Genomic DNA, 15173 nt, shown 5'->3' on the forward strand with positions numbered 1-15173 from the left:
TTATCAGTAATGTTACTGAAGGGAATCATGTTAAATTTAGGGTCTGAATTCTATGACCTTGAATGTTGCTTCCAACTATGACTCTAAAAACTCAATTGTATTTCAGTGAATGAAGAATGTTTTCATTCTTTTTGTTTTGTTTTCTTCACTGGGTACCACAAGTTTTCAATCATTTTACTTTTGACTAAAAGACAAACAAATCTGGTTTTATACACTTTAGAAGAGGAGAGAGAATAAATACTGTAAAGACTTGATAGAAAACAGTTAAATATTATAATAATATTTTGCATGTTAAATATATATTGACAATATACTATTTATGCCTAGAATGTTTGTCGACTGAAATCAGTGAATGTGGCATAATCTATGTTCTTTTATCTCTTATAATGATTCTTAATCATATTTCTTGGGGAAAATGGTCTATGCTTCTTGAAAACAAAAATTTTTATCCATTAAATATTATGATACACTATTTTCCCTTTGTTTAGAGAAAAATATAATGGTTTCTCACAATTTTAGTTTACCTTGCCTCTAGCTTTAGTGCTTTTACTCTATAAAGAATTTAGAATAAAATTCCACTACTCAAATCCCATAAGAATAGTTCTGCTTTTATATAAATGCATAATGTGTTTTACTTGTTGAGAGACATTACTGAGGAGTCATCTGATCTTACCAAACTCAGAAGTTTTTTTTTTTCTCCTCCATTCAGATCCACACTAATATGTACAGGTTTGGACAGTAGTTCTCTAAGATTACAAGTTATAGGGGCAGCTAGGTGGTGCAGTGAATAGAGCACCGGCCCTGGAGTCAGGAAGACCTGAGTTCAAACCCAGCCTCTGACACTTAACACAAAAACTAGCCATGTGACTTTGGGCAAGTCTCTTAACCTCAATTGCCCTCCAAAAAAAAAAGATTATAAGTTACAGATAATTTGCCCACCTATATATATAGAAAGGAGTTTCCAAAAGACATTCCCGAAATAAATAAACTAACAAAAACATTTGGCAAAATCTGCCACTTTAGTCAGCTCATGTCCAAAAAAAAAAAAATGTGACACTCTGATGTAAAATATTTTACGTTAATACTTTATAGAGCTTGGCTGTAGTCTTGAATTTCCCACTCAGTGTGTAAATTTCAAAAAGTCATATGTGTAGGTTCACCCATGCATATACGATACCTATTACTTTCTACTTCAAAGGACAAATGTGATACCATAGGTCAAAAGGTCAATCATCATTTTAGGAAGAACAAAGGAAGATTATTTTATTATTCAGAATTCCACATTGATCCAGGATTAAATCAAAATCAATATCAAAGATTTATAGCTAGAAGAAACCTGAGAAATCATTTATTCACAAAACCTCATTTTACAGATAAGGAAACTAAGGCCTTGAGAGGTTGTGATTAGCCCAAATTCACACATATAATAAGAATTAGAAGAAAAAATCAAAACTAAGACCTCTGTTGATTATCTCCAATTTACTTGTTTATATGTTATCTTTGCCACTAGATTTTGAACTTTATAAGAATAGGGCCTATCTATTGCCTTTTATTTGTATTCCTAGTGCTTAGGACAGTATTTGACACACAGTAGGTGCTTAATAAAAATTTCTTGACTGACTTCTCTGAAGGTTGATGAAAGCAACATGGCACAAATGTAACTTCTTTGTCAATTTTTTCCACATTCCACGAACATCACATTTCAATCTAAGACTAAAGGAGCTAGAGCTTGACAGGCAACTCTTTGTATCACTTCATTAAAATTCATTGAAATTTTGAGATTTGCAGTCTTAATACCCTCTTATATTATCTGCTGATTTATTGTGCAATGAATAAGGTAGTATGACTGCTGTTTTCTTTGTTCTGCCTGTCAAAATCTCTCCTCAATAATGTTCTTCACTGAGAACAAGACAATACAGAAATTTTCTATTTTCTAAAGTATTTTTGCAATAGATCTCTAGTTTGGGGATTTGTTGTTGTTATTATTGTTTTAAGTCTTACAGAGACATTTTGGAACTAAAAATTCCATGTAAATGGAATAATGTAATTGATTAGGTTTCCTTCCAAAGACTTAAGTTTTAAAAAACACAAATTTGAAAACAGAATTCTTTTACTCATTTTTATTTAGTTTTAGTTGCACTAGATTTCATTGTAAAAACCAAAGAACTGAGTCAATTTCAAGAAAACTAAATTTGACATGAAAAAAACATCCTCATTAACTTTATTGGACCGTAGACCCAGAAAAAGAGGGAAAGAAGGAAGGAAGGAAGAAAGGAAGGAAGGAAGGAAGGAAGGAAGGAAGGAAGGAAGGAAGGAAGGAAGGAAGGAAGGAAGGAAGGAAGGAAGGAAGGAAGGAAGGAAGAAAATTAGCATTTGTATAGAACTTTAAGGTTTACAAAGAACTTCACATATATCATCTCATTTGAAACCAGTAACTAAAAAATAACCCTCAATCATGTTATCATATTAATTATATGATAATTATATAAACATAATAAGAATTAGCCAATTCTTATCTTTTCCATATGCCATTAAAGATTTGTTATAATTTTTAAAAAAGATATAAAAACTTTAATTTTAATTCTTTTAATCATTGATAAGACCCAGACTTGTGAGCCTCTAGTGCATGGAATTCTTAACCTAGGTTCTGTGAACTTTTTAAATACGTATTTTGGCAACCATAATATTTTAATATAATTGATTTCCTATGTAACCCCATATATTTTATTTTATGCTTTTAAAAATAATATTCTGAGAAAAGGACCAGATGTTTCAACAACTGCCATAGGAGTCTATGTTAGAAAAAAAAAGTTAGAAAAAAAGTTAAGAACCTCTGCTCTAATAAGTAGGAATTAGGATTCTGTGACAAGAAAATTGGATTCTCTTGAGCTATTCCTCACATCCATTTTTACTCAAACTTAGAATAAAGCTATCAGATCCAGATGAGAAAAAATATGAATATTTGCAAGTCATGATGTATAAATACTTTTCCCTCTAAACTTGTATTTTATATTTTCAATTTAGCTGAGCTTCATACATTTCTTAACCCAAGTTCGCCTCTTAAAACCATCAGTTTGATATCTTTTCATAATGCCTTTGTTTACAAGAGCTGTTCATACAAAGAAACTGTCTATTTGGGGATTTCTATTGCATTCTTGCTGGCTAAAGGCCTAAGGGAGCTTAGAAACATACCAACAAATACCCTTTCCCTTTAGAAAAATAGTTCAATTAAAACATGAATCTTACTTCATGAGGAACTCTCACTAGTAGTCATCCTAAGAGAAAAGGATTCTGCTTGAAAACAATCTTCCTGTGATAAGAAAGGATCTGAGAATTCCAAGAGGGTCTGCACAAGAAATGGCTGAAATGCTCCCTATCACTGGTGGGTACACTTCCATGCCAGGACTCTATTTGAACTTGTTTTCAGCTTGTTCTTCCTGATTTCTCAGTCAAACCTTTTGCCTCTCTCTTTCTAGAACTGTCACATTCTTTTTCCTCTCATTTACATTTTGAAAATGCAATCATTGCCTGAGCCACATTCCCAGGCTGCCATCAGTGAAAGTGTTGAATGCTAGTATGATTACAGAAGTGAAGGTGCCATCTCTCATTTGTGATACATTCCTTAGTCAACTCTCTTCAGAGGAACCAGGGTTGAGCTGTCCAATTGGTGCTTTATAACATTTATAATTGCTTTTCCCCTCCAATATCCCTTTAGGAGTCTGGTGAGGATTGAGTCACATCATCTCTTCTAGAAATGAGCATGTATGTGTTTTATTCCCTAGATGGAAGCCTAGATGGTTAAGTCCAGCTATAGATCTGAAAGTTGGATATTAGAGCTGTATTTTTTATAACTAATTTCTGAAGCAATATACATTTCATTAGGCACACAAATGCCACCCTCTCTGTAAAGTTCAATAAAATTCAGCATGACCTAGTAACCAAATTGGGGATGAGGAAAGAAAGACTTTTTGCTGTCTACCTTTAGGTACTGTGTGAGCAAAGAGATTCATTTATATACCCAAAGATTAGAATTTATAGTACAAATTTTAATGATTATCCAAAGTTAGAATAATCACCAATCATTCAAATGTTGTCTTTTTGATCTAGTGAGGATTTTTTAAAAATATATATACTAGTGAAATTACTTTGCTGAAAATAATAGTACAAAATAGAGAGTGGCTTTGACAAATATCTGCTTTTTATGTCTAAGTGATGTTTTTCTTTCACCTGTGGAAAACCTGTATAAAATAATATATTTGATGGTCTACTGAATCACAAGGACACAAATATAGCACTAAAAAGGCTCTCAAAGGTCATATAATCCACCTTCTTTATTTTACCCATAAAGAAACTGAGGTCCAAGGAAAGTAAATGACTTGTCCGAGGTGACACAGTTTCAAAGAAGCAGATCATATGACTCTAGACTCAGTCCTTACATAATGCTATGACATGAAGGTCACAAAACTAGAAATTAGACTAAGTATATAAAATGTGCAGCAATGCATGCCTAAAGAGAAAATAATGGAAAGAAATAAGTTGGATATATGAGGGTAGCATTTTGCAATGGCGTGAATGCTGGATTCAAATCTCAGCATTCTACTTACTAGGTATACAACCTCAGGGAAGTCATTTAACCTCTTCAGGCCTCTACTTGGAATGGATGAAGCAGTTTTTGAGGTCCCTCTCAACTCTAAAACTATTATTCTATAACTCTACAGGCTGTAGATCAGCAAAAAACTGAATTATCAGATCCTGGGTAATGAAAAATTAATTATAGATAGCAAAAGCATATTCTCTCTGTATCATTTTGCCTCTCATTATCTCATTCATGAAGCCCAAGCCAGTGTTCATTCTGCAAAAGCCCAGGAACCCAGTATAGCCAATGCTGGCTAGAAATTTCCTCTTTTTTGTGACTCTTTCCATTTTTCAGCACTTTCTCACCATAAACTATATAACTGAACTTTGTTCTCCTAGTTCAAGTATGTTCCTATTTTACCACCATTATAAAAACATTAAAAATAATAGATCAAAAAACCTTGCCAGCAGATGAGGGGATCCAATGGATGGCTTGAATCTCAGACACTAATACCTGCTCTAAACCTCTAATCTATTCAATATGTATCTTCTTGTTTATATCATATCTCCCCTACTGGAATATAAACTCCTTAGGGCAGAGATAATTTTTGCTTTTTTTTTTAATTCCCAGTGCTTAGCCCAATGAAAATGGATTTTGATTTATTGCACAAGAGGGTAGAAAAGGGGCCAACTCATATTGGTAGCAGAAGTTTCTTCATTCAGAAATTCCTTACATCAAAGAAACCACAGGTTCAGTTTCTATCCACTTGCCCCATTGATGTATTGTGTGAGTGAGGATCAAATGGGAAAGTGAAAGTTTGTATTATAAAAACAAAACATCAATAAAACTCTTAAAATAAATGCAAAGCACTTTTCAAACCTTAAAATTACTTTATAATTCTTAGATATTATAAATAGGCAGCTCCCTAAGACTGAAGTTACACAGCAGGTGCCAGTCTCCATATGAAGAGTGAATTTCTTCCCCTGATATTTCTCACACTAAGGAAATCTCAAGTCCAGACCATAAACAATCAATTGTTATTATGCACCCTGAATAAGTAAAGTAAGTACATTGACCGGCTAGCGAGACTTAAGTTCCTTCAAGTCATAGCAACATAGAACATTGGAAGGGCCACCTTGGAAGGAACTTAGAAGTTTTCTACTCTAACCCCTTCCTCAGGAGTTCTTTGTCTTTTTGGCAGACTGATATAGCCTAATTTTACTGTAGTCTGTTACCTACATTCACAATTGAAGAAAATAATAAAAGTTATTTAGATGTTAGTGCAAATAAAGGTGTCACTTTTCCCATAAAAGTTCACAGGCACCTTGAAATCTCTCCACCTACCTTCTTGGGTATCCATAGACACCAGGTAGGAACCCTTGCCTTTCTTGGAGGGCATGTCCCACCTTACAACATCCTAATGAGTGGTCATCCAACTCCTATTTAGAGACTTCTGGTAACTGGGAATTCATTAATTGTTTTGTCAGTTCATTCTGTTTTCAGGTATCTCCAGTTTGAGGGAAGTTACTCCTTATACTGGGCCAAAACTTGCCTCCATATGATATACATTGATTGGATCTATTCTTTGGAGCTCAGGAGAATAAATCTACTCCTCCTTCCATATTACAAGACTTCAAACAGTTGAAGACTAGTTCAATCAAACAAACATCCTGCAAGTCTTCTCACCATTATAAGTTGTATTCTTTGGTATAGACTTCACTTTGTCCGTGACTTTCCTAGAATGTGATGGTTAGAACTTAACACAATATCCCATGTGTGGTCTAATTAAGGTAAAGTACAAAAGGACTATATTCTCCTTCATTCTAATTTAATCTAAGATCACATTGTCTTTGTTAGCCATCATGTCAAACCAATGTCTCCTCTCCCCCTTACAACACATACCCAATTGTAAGCTCCCATGTCATTTTTCATATTTCAGTTTCTGGCACTTAGGGTAAAGGCTTGAATATACTAGGTATTAATGTTTGTTGCAAATATTAATTGACTTCAGTCTACAATCCACTAAACCCCCTAGTCTTCCACAAGAATTGTTTCTTAGTCATGTCTCTCACAGCCTGTACTACGGCAGTATTTCCATACTGAAAAAGGAATCTGTACAACATACCCACGAAGTAGTCATCTAGCCTCCACTGGAAGGTCCATCAAGGAAGGGGAACCTATTCTTTTCCAAAGTATCCTATTCTACTCTGGGATAGGCCTCATTATTAGAGAGGTGTGTTTTTTCTTGACATAAAGCCTAAATGTGTCTCTATGCAACTCTACTCAGTGCTTTTAGTTCTACCTTATAAGAAAAAAAAACACAAAAAATCTCATCCCTCTTCCACATGATACCCTCTCGGGCATTTGAACACTGAGCATGACTCCCTCTCCTCTACCACCTTCCCTCAAGTGTCCTTACTGCCAGACCAAAAATCCCCACTTCCTTTAAATGATGAATCAACACTTGCTAAGCATCTATGTGCCAGATGCTGTGCAGAGGTTTGGATCCTTATAAATCATGGACTCAAGGCCTTTGTCAGTCTGGCTTATCTTCCCTAGATGATTCTGGTTCATTAATACCCTTCTTGAATTAGGATGCACAGGAATGAAAAAAAATAGTCTACATGTGCATCAGACAAAGTACTGAGGGGTAATCACACTCATATTTCTGGATACAATCCTGATGAATAAGGCAATAGAAGTAGATAGTTGACACAGTATATAGAAAGCTAGGCATGGAGTTAGGAAGATGAGTTCAAATCTGATCTCAGATATTTACTAACTGTATGACCTTGGGCAAGTCACTGAACTTTCTATTTGCCCCATAAATGGGCATAATAATAACATGCATCTCAGGTTTGTTGTGAGGATTAAATGAAACGATATCTGTAAAGCACTTATGACAGTTCCTATCCAATAGATGCTATATAAATGCTAAATAGATAGATATCATATATATGTAAACTGATAGATGTTAATATATCATGTATGATATGTATCACATGTATGTTGATATATATCAATGTAAACCAAGATTATATTAGTTTTATAAGTTGACAATAATCATAATTAATCATCTTAAGCAATTTATCTGCAATTTTTTTCACTATTGAGTGAACACTTAGCCTATATACAAAGCATCCTTAACTTTTTAAAAGTACTTTGATAACTATATTTCAATATAATTGGTTTCCTTCATAATCTTATGTAGCTTATCTTATTCATTTAAGAAAATTATTCTGAATTGGAAATCAAAGGGATGCCCATCAATTGGGGAATGGCTAAACAAGTTGTGGTATATGAATATAATGGAATATTATGGTGCAATAAGAAATGAGGAGCAGACAAATTTCATAATAACCTGAAGAGTCTCATATAAACTGATGCTGAGTGAGGGGAGCAGAACCAGGAGAATATTGTCCACAATTATAGACATATCATAACTGGGATAACTAACTTTGATAGACTGGGCTCTTCTCAGCAATGCAAGGTCTAAGACATCTCCAAAGGATTCATGATGGAAAAGGTTATCCTCATCCAGAGAAAGAATTATAGCATCTGGATGCAGACTGAAGCAAACCACTTGCTCTCTCTCTTTTTTGTTTTGTTTCTCCTTCTTCATTTTTCATTCCATTGGTTATAATTCTTTACAACTTGACTAATGTTTAATGTGAAGCTCTATGTAGAACCTATATTGGATTGCACACTGCAATGGGGGGTGGGGGAGGGAAATCTGGAACTCAAAAAGTTGTAGAATTGGATGTTATAAACTAAAGTAAATAAATTTAAAGAAAAGAAAAAAAATTATTCTGAGAAGGAATTCATAGGTTTCACTGGACAGTCAAAAGTGTTCATGATATAAACAAAGCTTGACAACTTCTACTCTAGACTCCTTTTCATAGTTGGTTTCAAAGACACAACACCATCATGGCTCTCCTCCTTCTTCTCTGACTACTTCACCACCTCTTCTTCTAATCCCTTAATTATATGTTCCCCAAAGCTGTTTTCACATCTCCTAATTTTTCTTCCATGTGCTCCACTGATGTTTTCATCTGTTCTCATAGATTTAACTGTAGCTTTGCATAGAACTGCATAGAACCCTCAACCTCTGTCTAGTTCCAGTTCAGAATGTCCATCAAATTGATGTCTATACATGTGTGTACTAGAGATATTACTACTAATCATCATCATAGTTATAATAATGATGAGCATTTGCATAGTGTTCTAATGAATACAAAGTGCTTTGCATTTTATAGCTAAAGAAACAAGTCAAATCACATTAAATGACTTATGCAGGGTCACATAACTATTATCTATAATGGGATTTGAACTAGGTCTTCCTGGTTCTAAGTCCAATGCCCTACAAACTACAACATATCACTGCTGATCCATTGCAACTCAAGTTCAAGAGACTGCCTCCAAATGCAATTCAATTTCTAAATGTCCAGAGCTAAATTCTTCATCTTTTACCCTAAACTGGCCCTTTATCCTAATTTTTGTACTAATGTGTAAATGTTATTATCATTTTACTCTGTTGCTAGGCTACAAATCTCTAAGTCATTTAACTGTTCTCACTTCACCAATGAGATATTGTCAATAGCCAAGTCAGTCTTAGTAATCCTACTCTTGCAATATCTCTTACCTCTATGCCTTCTTTATTCCAAGTAACACAACTCAATTCATTACCTCATTACATTATACTCAGATTGTTGAAATCATCTTTTAAGTGCCTCTAGTTTCTCCCCATTCCATTCATCTTACACATCGAAGGCCATACTAGACCACTCTTTGGAATGTGTATTTCTGGTTATATCACTCTACTACTCAAAAGCATGGCTCCTTAATTCCCAATGAATTAACTCTAAATACTGTTTTAGAGAATTGATAAAGGCTCTATAAACAGGTTTTGGCCTATGGGAGAAAGTAAGTAGCAAATATCAAGAGAAATGATATCTAGTCCAAACTTAGTAGCTAACCTTTTAAACTTGAACGTTACTAAAATGTTCTTAGTTTCCTCATCTATATAAGATTATGCCAGATGAAAAACCCATTATGCTAATTTCCCATACATATCAAATAATATTCCCTTTACAAATTTTATGATCATGTCAAATGAGACTACGCTTCATTCCCAAAAGTTAACCTACCCATTTCATAACACCATGCACCATCATGCCACCTTTTATTCTTGAAACAAACTAACATATTCCCCGATGACCACTTATTGAAATACTATCCATCTTTTAAGGCCCAGATTTATTGCTACTTTCTCTATAAATCTTCCATTATCAAGAAGCCCTTCATTTTTAAGGGATCTCTCATAGCCTTTGTGTACCTTTCTTATGTGTATACATTACCTTACTTTGTATTGCAGTATTTATATTCATGCTTTATCTGCTGAGAGCAGGTTTTCTATATCCACCATCTTTGTATCAAAGTGTTTTAATATTTAATAGATACGTAAGAAAAGTCTAATGAATTAATCTGCTGCTTTTCCCCTATTCATTAAGTATATAACCTTACAGACCAGAAAACCCTGGATCACAAATTTCCAAACACAAAAAAAATGATATGTATTTCCTGATATCTTTAGATTTATTCAAAAGAGTCTGTTGATCTATATTCTACACTATGACTCATATACTATATAAGAGGTGGTATTGATATATTAAAATATATGAAGCCACCAGAAAAGTAAGAGTGGTAAGAGAACTCAAAATCATGCCATGCAAAAACAAGTTAAAGGAACTAGGAATTTTTAATTACGTGATTTTTTTTATATTAGAAAAGACTAATAAAGAAACATGTGTCTAATATTTAAGTGGTTGTCACATCGAAGAGGCATGAAATCTCTGCTTGAGTACAGAAAGCAAATCTAGGAGCAATAGGTAAAGTTATAGACAATCAAACTAGTTCAATAAACTAAAAACTTCATAATACTTTGAACTTTCCCAAAATGGAATGGGCTGTCTCTTGTAAATAGTGAGATCTCTGTCACTAGAGTTCTTGAAGTATAAGCTGAAATGCCATTTGTTTAAAATGCCATAGAAGGAATTCATGCTTCAGGTATGGGTCAGAATAGATGACCCTTCATGGTTTAGGATTCTATGATTCTATAAGTTTTCTTTTGTTGTTTTTTCCCTTAGTATACTAATAAATTTGTACCTGTTTCATCCCATTTCTGTCAAAATCAATGGCCAATATTTTAAATTTAGCTAGCAGAAGTGAAGAGGGCACTGTATATCCAAATCCACCTTAGAACCAAATATGAAGCAGAAGAAAGATAAGTGATGTACCTGATGGAAGAATCCAGGAAGCTTATATTTTAATCAGTCCCTCAACAAACATTTGTTAACCATGTCCTACATGGCAAACCCTATTTTCCAAGTAAACATCAGAAACATGACAAGAATATTTTTCACCTTTAATTTCAGGACTCTGAAATTTATTATTTGGTCTTTTCTCCTTCGGGATATTCTATTGATTGTTATAGAGCACTGGCTTTAAGAATTATAGATTCCTTGGCTCTCTTTATAGCTATTCTGGCCTCTGGGCATTTCTAAACTACAAAATATTCCTAACTCTATCATTAGCAATTCTACAGCTGTCAAGACTTAGACTGTTTCTTCCAGTATAAACACTAACTTACCCCTGCCAAGCTCTCAACTTTTCCATTAGCACAGGAATTATTGGGCTAAATCCATATGGGACCCTGAGACCCCATAAAGTGCACAGGAGAAACATCCCTAAAATTTCATTTTCATACACTTTGCAGCTGGTTCCTTTCCAATTTGCTGAATGACAAATAGAACAATTTTTCTTCTTGATTCCTTGACAACACCCTAATTTTCAAGGCTCCAAAAGATGGCTACTACTTCCCATGAGGCAATGTCCACAGAGCTGTCTCTCAAGGTAATTCTTCCAGTCATTCAGAATTTTTAAATATGCCTTCATGTTCATCACCACCATATGAAATCACGTATGTATTCTCCACAACATGATGACAGAGGAAAGTCTGTTCAGTCTAAATTCCTTCCTTCTCTGCTCCTATTCCTTGAGAATGGGACTAGGGAAAATTTTAGACTTTTATTTTTGTTTTGCTTACCCCGAGACATGCAGCATCAGCAGTATGTAGAAGACGAAGAAAAGATTGTGTGTATACCAGAAGATGTCATAATTAGAAACCCTGCAAAACAAATGTATGCATTTAGTGCTACTTGAATATATTCTATTCCACCTAAAAAGCATATCGTGGTTCTATAAATATGATACTCTATAAGATGTCTAAGAATGGAAGGAATCCTAGATTTAATCTATTCTTATCAAAGTGTGGCTAATGCATTCAATGTCACAGAGAAAACTGAAATCAATTACAACTGATGGTTTATCTGTTTAAAGCCATCCAGGATATTATAACAATAAGTATAAATATAAATAAAATAAATTCTGCTTTTGGAAGTGTTGATAATGTAAGAGGAAGGAATTGGGAACTGAGAATGCCAATCAAGTCAGCATGCCTACTTTTATCTTTATGTATGCTTATAGTCTTTTCTTTTTCCCTACTTTATAATGATTGTTTAGCTGCATAATATGTTCAGTTGTTTCAGATTTATCTGACTCTTCATGACCCCATTTGGCTTCTCTTGGCAAAGATAGTGGAATGGTTTATTATCCTCTTCTCCAGATCACTATACATATGAGGAAATTGTGGCAAACAGGGTTAAATGACTTGCCCAGGGTCACACATCTAGTACATGATTAAGGTTAGATTGCAATTGAGATCTTCCTGACTCCAAGTCTGGCACTTCATCCACTGCACCCCCTAGCTACTCCTACTGGTTAACATAGTCAATGAACTTAACAGTGACATTTTATTTCAAAGAGGAAATGAGCAGGTCTTGAATACAACACATCCTAGAGTCAAAGGGTATTCTTTTTTTTTTTTAAGCAACCGGGGTTAAGTAACTTGCTCAAGGTTACACAGCCGGTTATTTCTGGGTGTAGTGCTGAGTATCTGAGCCCGGGATTCGATCCAGGTCATCCCGACACTGGAGCCCGTGCTCTTACTCACTGTGCTACCTGGCCACCCCAGGGTATTCTAAAGCATGTTTGTATCAAATTACATAACAAATGAACACAAAAGTGAATATTCTGAAAGGGCAAAATGAGGAGCTGTATAGTTACTTGAAAGAAAGAAAAGAAAAATATTCTGGGAAGATAAATCACCTATGGTAGGATATAAGTGAATTTCAAGAGATTGTGAATTTAGAGATGGAAGTAACATCAAGGGACAGACATCTGGAACAAATTCCTTATTTTACAAATGAGGAAATGGAAGTTTAAAGACTTGTCTAAGGTCATAATCATAGTAACTACAGAAGCAGGACTTGAACCCAGGTCCCATACCTCCAAGTCCAGAACTCTTTCCAGTATACCATGCTGTCTCCTTAAATTGGTAAGCACCTTAATATTTAAGGCAAAATGAGTCCTATTAAGGAACTTGTAAATTAGCCTAGAACATAAAGACTGATGTTTTAATATGTATTAAACATTTTATGTATTAATAAAAGTCGATTTTATGTATTAATAAAAGTCGATTTTATGTATTAATACATAATAATAAAATCGACTGAATAGTTATGTGTTAATACATAAAACAATGAAATATAGGGAGAAACAAAAGGCAAATTACTCAATTATATCTTTGCCATATCCAGTGCCTAGGACATAGAGGATGATTAATATATGCTTGCTCATTTATAAACATTTCTTTTTCCACATAGAGGGTAAGTACACATTGAAAAAATAAGTAAAAAGGAATTAGATATATAGGATCATTAGAATATGTAATGAACATATAAATATATCAGACAATGGCATGTGGTGAGGTCCACAACTACAGTGAATTATAGATTATCTTTAAAAAATATGCCATTTGACATTAAATGGGAAGATATGTGACTTTAACATCACAGTGGCTTTTGCTAGGGAAACTACATCCACAAACACAGGTCATAAACATCTACAGAAAGCAGATAAGTGTGGCCCAAAGGCATGAATAATGTAAACTACTGTCAGGGTGAACTTCCACCAGATTCCATTAATCAATGTCCTTTCATTACAGATATTCAGCCAATAATCAATCTGCCTAACTATATATCAGACTACAAAACACCTTTCTCCATCTTGTCCATAAAAATATCATATGAGACTTTGCCAAATAGCTATTTCATTTCTAGATGGTTTAAGTTTATAGTATTTCCATGATATTTTGGCCTACTGATGCTACCAAAAATAAAAGCAAAAGTAAATAGGGCTATATATAACAATCTTATCAAACCTATGCCATCTACTAGTTATCGCTCCTTCAAATATTATGACAATTTTAAATGGCATCAGATATTTAATAATGTGTTTTAGATTTTTAGCAGGAATTGAAATCATATTTATTGAAATCTAAATTACATAATCTTAAATTTCCCATTTAAAGAACTGGATATTTCTCCATCTTGAATTATCTAGTGGCTCTCACTTCCTCCATAATTCTTACAAGATTTCCAACTGCAGGTCAGTCAATTCACAGCCATCTATTAAGTACCTACTATTTGCCACACACTGTGCTAAGTGCTAGGGATACAACGGAAGACAAAACAAACACCCAAAAAACAGTCCCTACTGTCAAGGAGCTCATAGTTATATGGAGGAGATAACATGCAAATAATTATGTACAAACAAGATATACACAAGATAAATTGATAATCTCTATTTGAAGATTGAGGACTGGGAAATATTTCATGCAGAGGATAGAACTTCAGTTGAAATCTGAAAGAATTCAGGAGGCAGAGGTGAAGAGGGAGAGAGTTCCAGGCATGGAGTACAACCAGTGAAAATTTCTGGAGTCAGGAGATGAATTGTCTTGTTCAAGGAGAAGTAGGGAAGCTAGTGTCACTGGATCTGAAAGTATATGAAGTAAAGTAAAGTGTGAGGAGACTAGAAAAGTAGGAAGGGGAAGGTTCTGAAGGCCTTTAAAAGCCAATCAGGGCATAATATTTGATTCTAGAGACAAAAGGGAACCACTGGTGTCGACTGAATAGAGGATTGTAGGGAGAAGTGGGGAAAAGTTAACAGTCAAATTTGCACCTTAGCAAGATCAGTTTGACAGCTGAGTGGAAGATCGATAAACTTAAGGAGTGCCTTTAGTCAAGAAGACCAACGAACAGGTTGTTGCAATAGTCTAGGCATGAGGTCATGAGGGCCTTCACAAGGATGGTAAGAGTGCAAAAGAAGAGGGCATATATGAGTTATTACAAGGATGTATCATTAATGATACTTGTAGCTGCTGTGGAGGTGTAAGACCAATAAAACCAGCACACAGGAGGGCTGCTAGCACAGATTCTTTGATCTGCTTTTCTAAAGGAAAGAAAGCTTCAAAGGGGTCAACAATCTTACTTTAATTAAACAATGCAGACAGATAAGTAGAACGAAGTGAATATCCAAGAAAGAATCCAAAAGACAGGCTCCAACTGTCTAAACAAAGTAATAGATACATAATCACCAGACCAGAGAGCACCAAGATCTGGCCTCACAAAGCCTGGGG

General features: G+C 34.5%; 1 protein-coding gene across 3 annotated transcripts in view; it reads right to left on the reverse strand.

Annotated features, from left to right (window-relative positions):
- Window positions 1–15173, reverse strand: part of NOX4 (NADPH oxidase 4) — a 258114-nt gene that overhangs the window by 169966 nt on the left and 72975 nt on the right. For all 3 annotated transcript variants that reach the window (XM_069071048.1, XM_069071047.1, XM_069071049.1), the window contains one exon: window positions 11682–11762. In XM_069071048.1, the coding sequence (XP_068927149.1) occupies window positions 11682–11762 (81 nt within the window). The remainder of the gene's footprint in view (window positions 1–11681; window positions 11763–15173) is intronic.

Source organism: Petaurus breviceps, unplaced genomic scaffold (genome assembly GCF_028583685.1).
Source record: "Petaurus breviceps papuanus isolate PSGF00001 unplaced genomic scaffold, PetGlider_PUasm1.0 90823, whole genome shotgun sequence".
NCBI classification, from domain to species: Eukaryota; Metazoa; Chordata; class Mammalia; order Diprotodontia; family Petauridae; genus Petaurus; species Petaurus breviceps.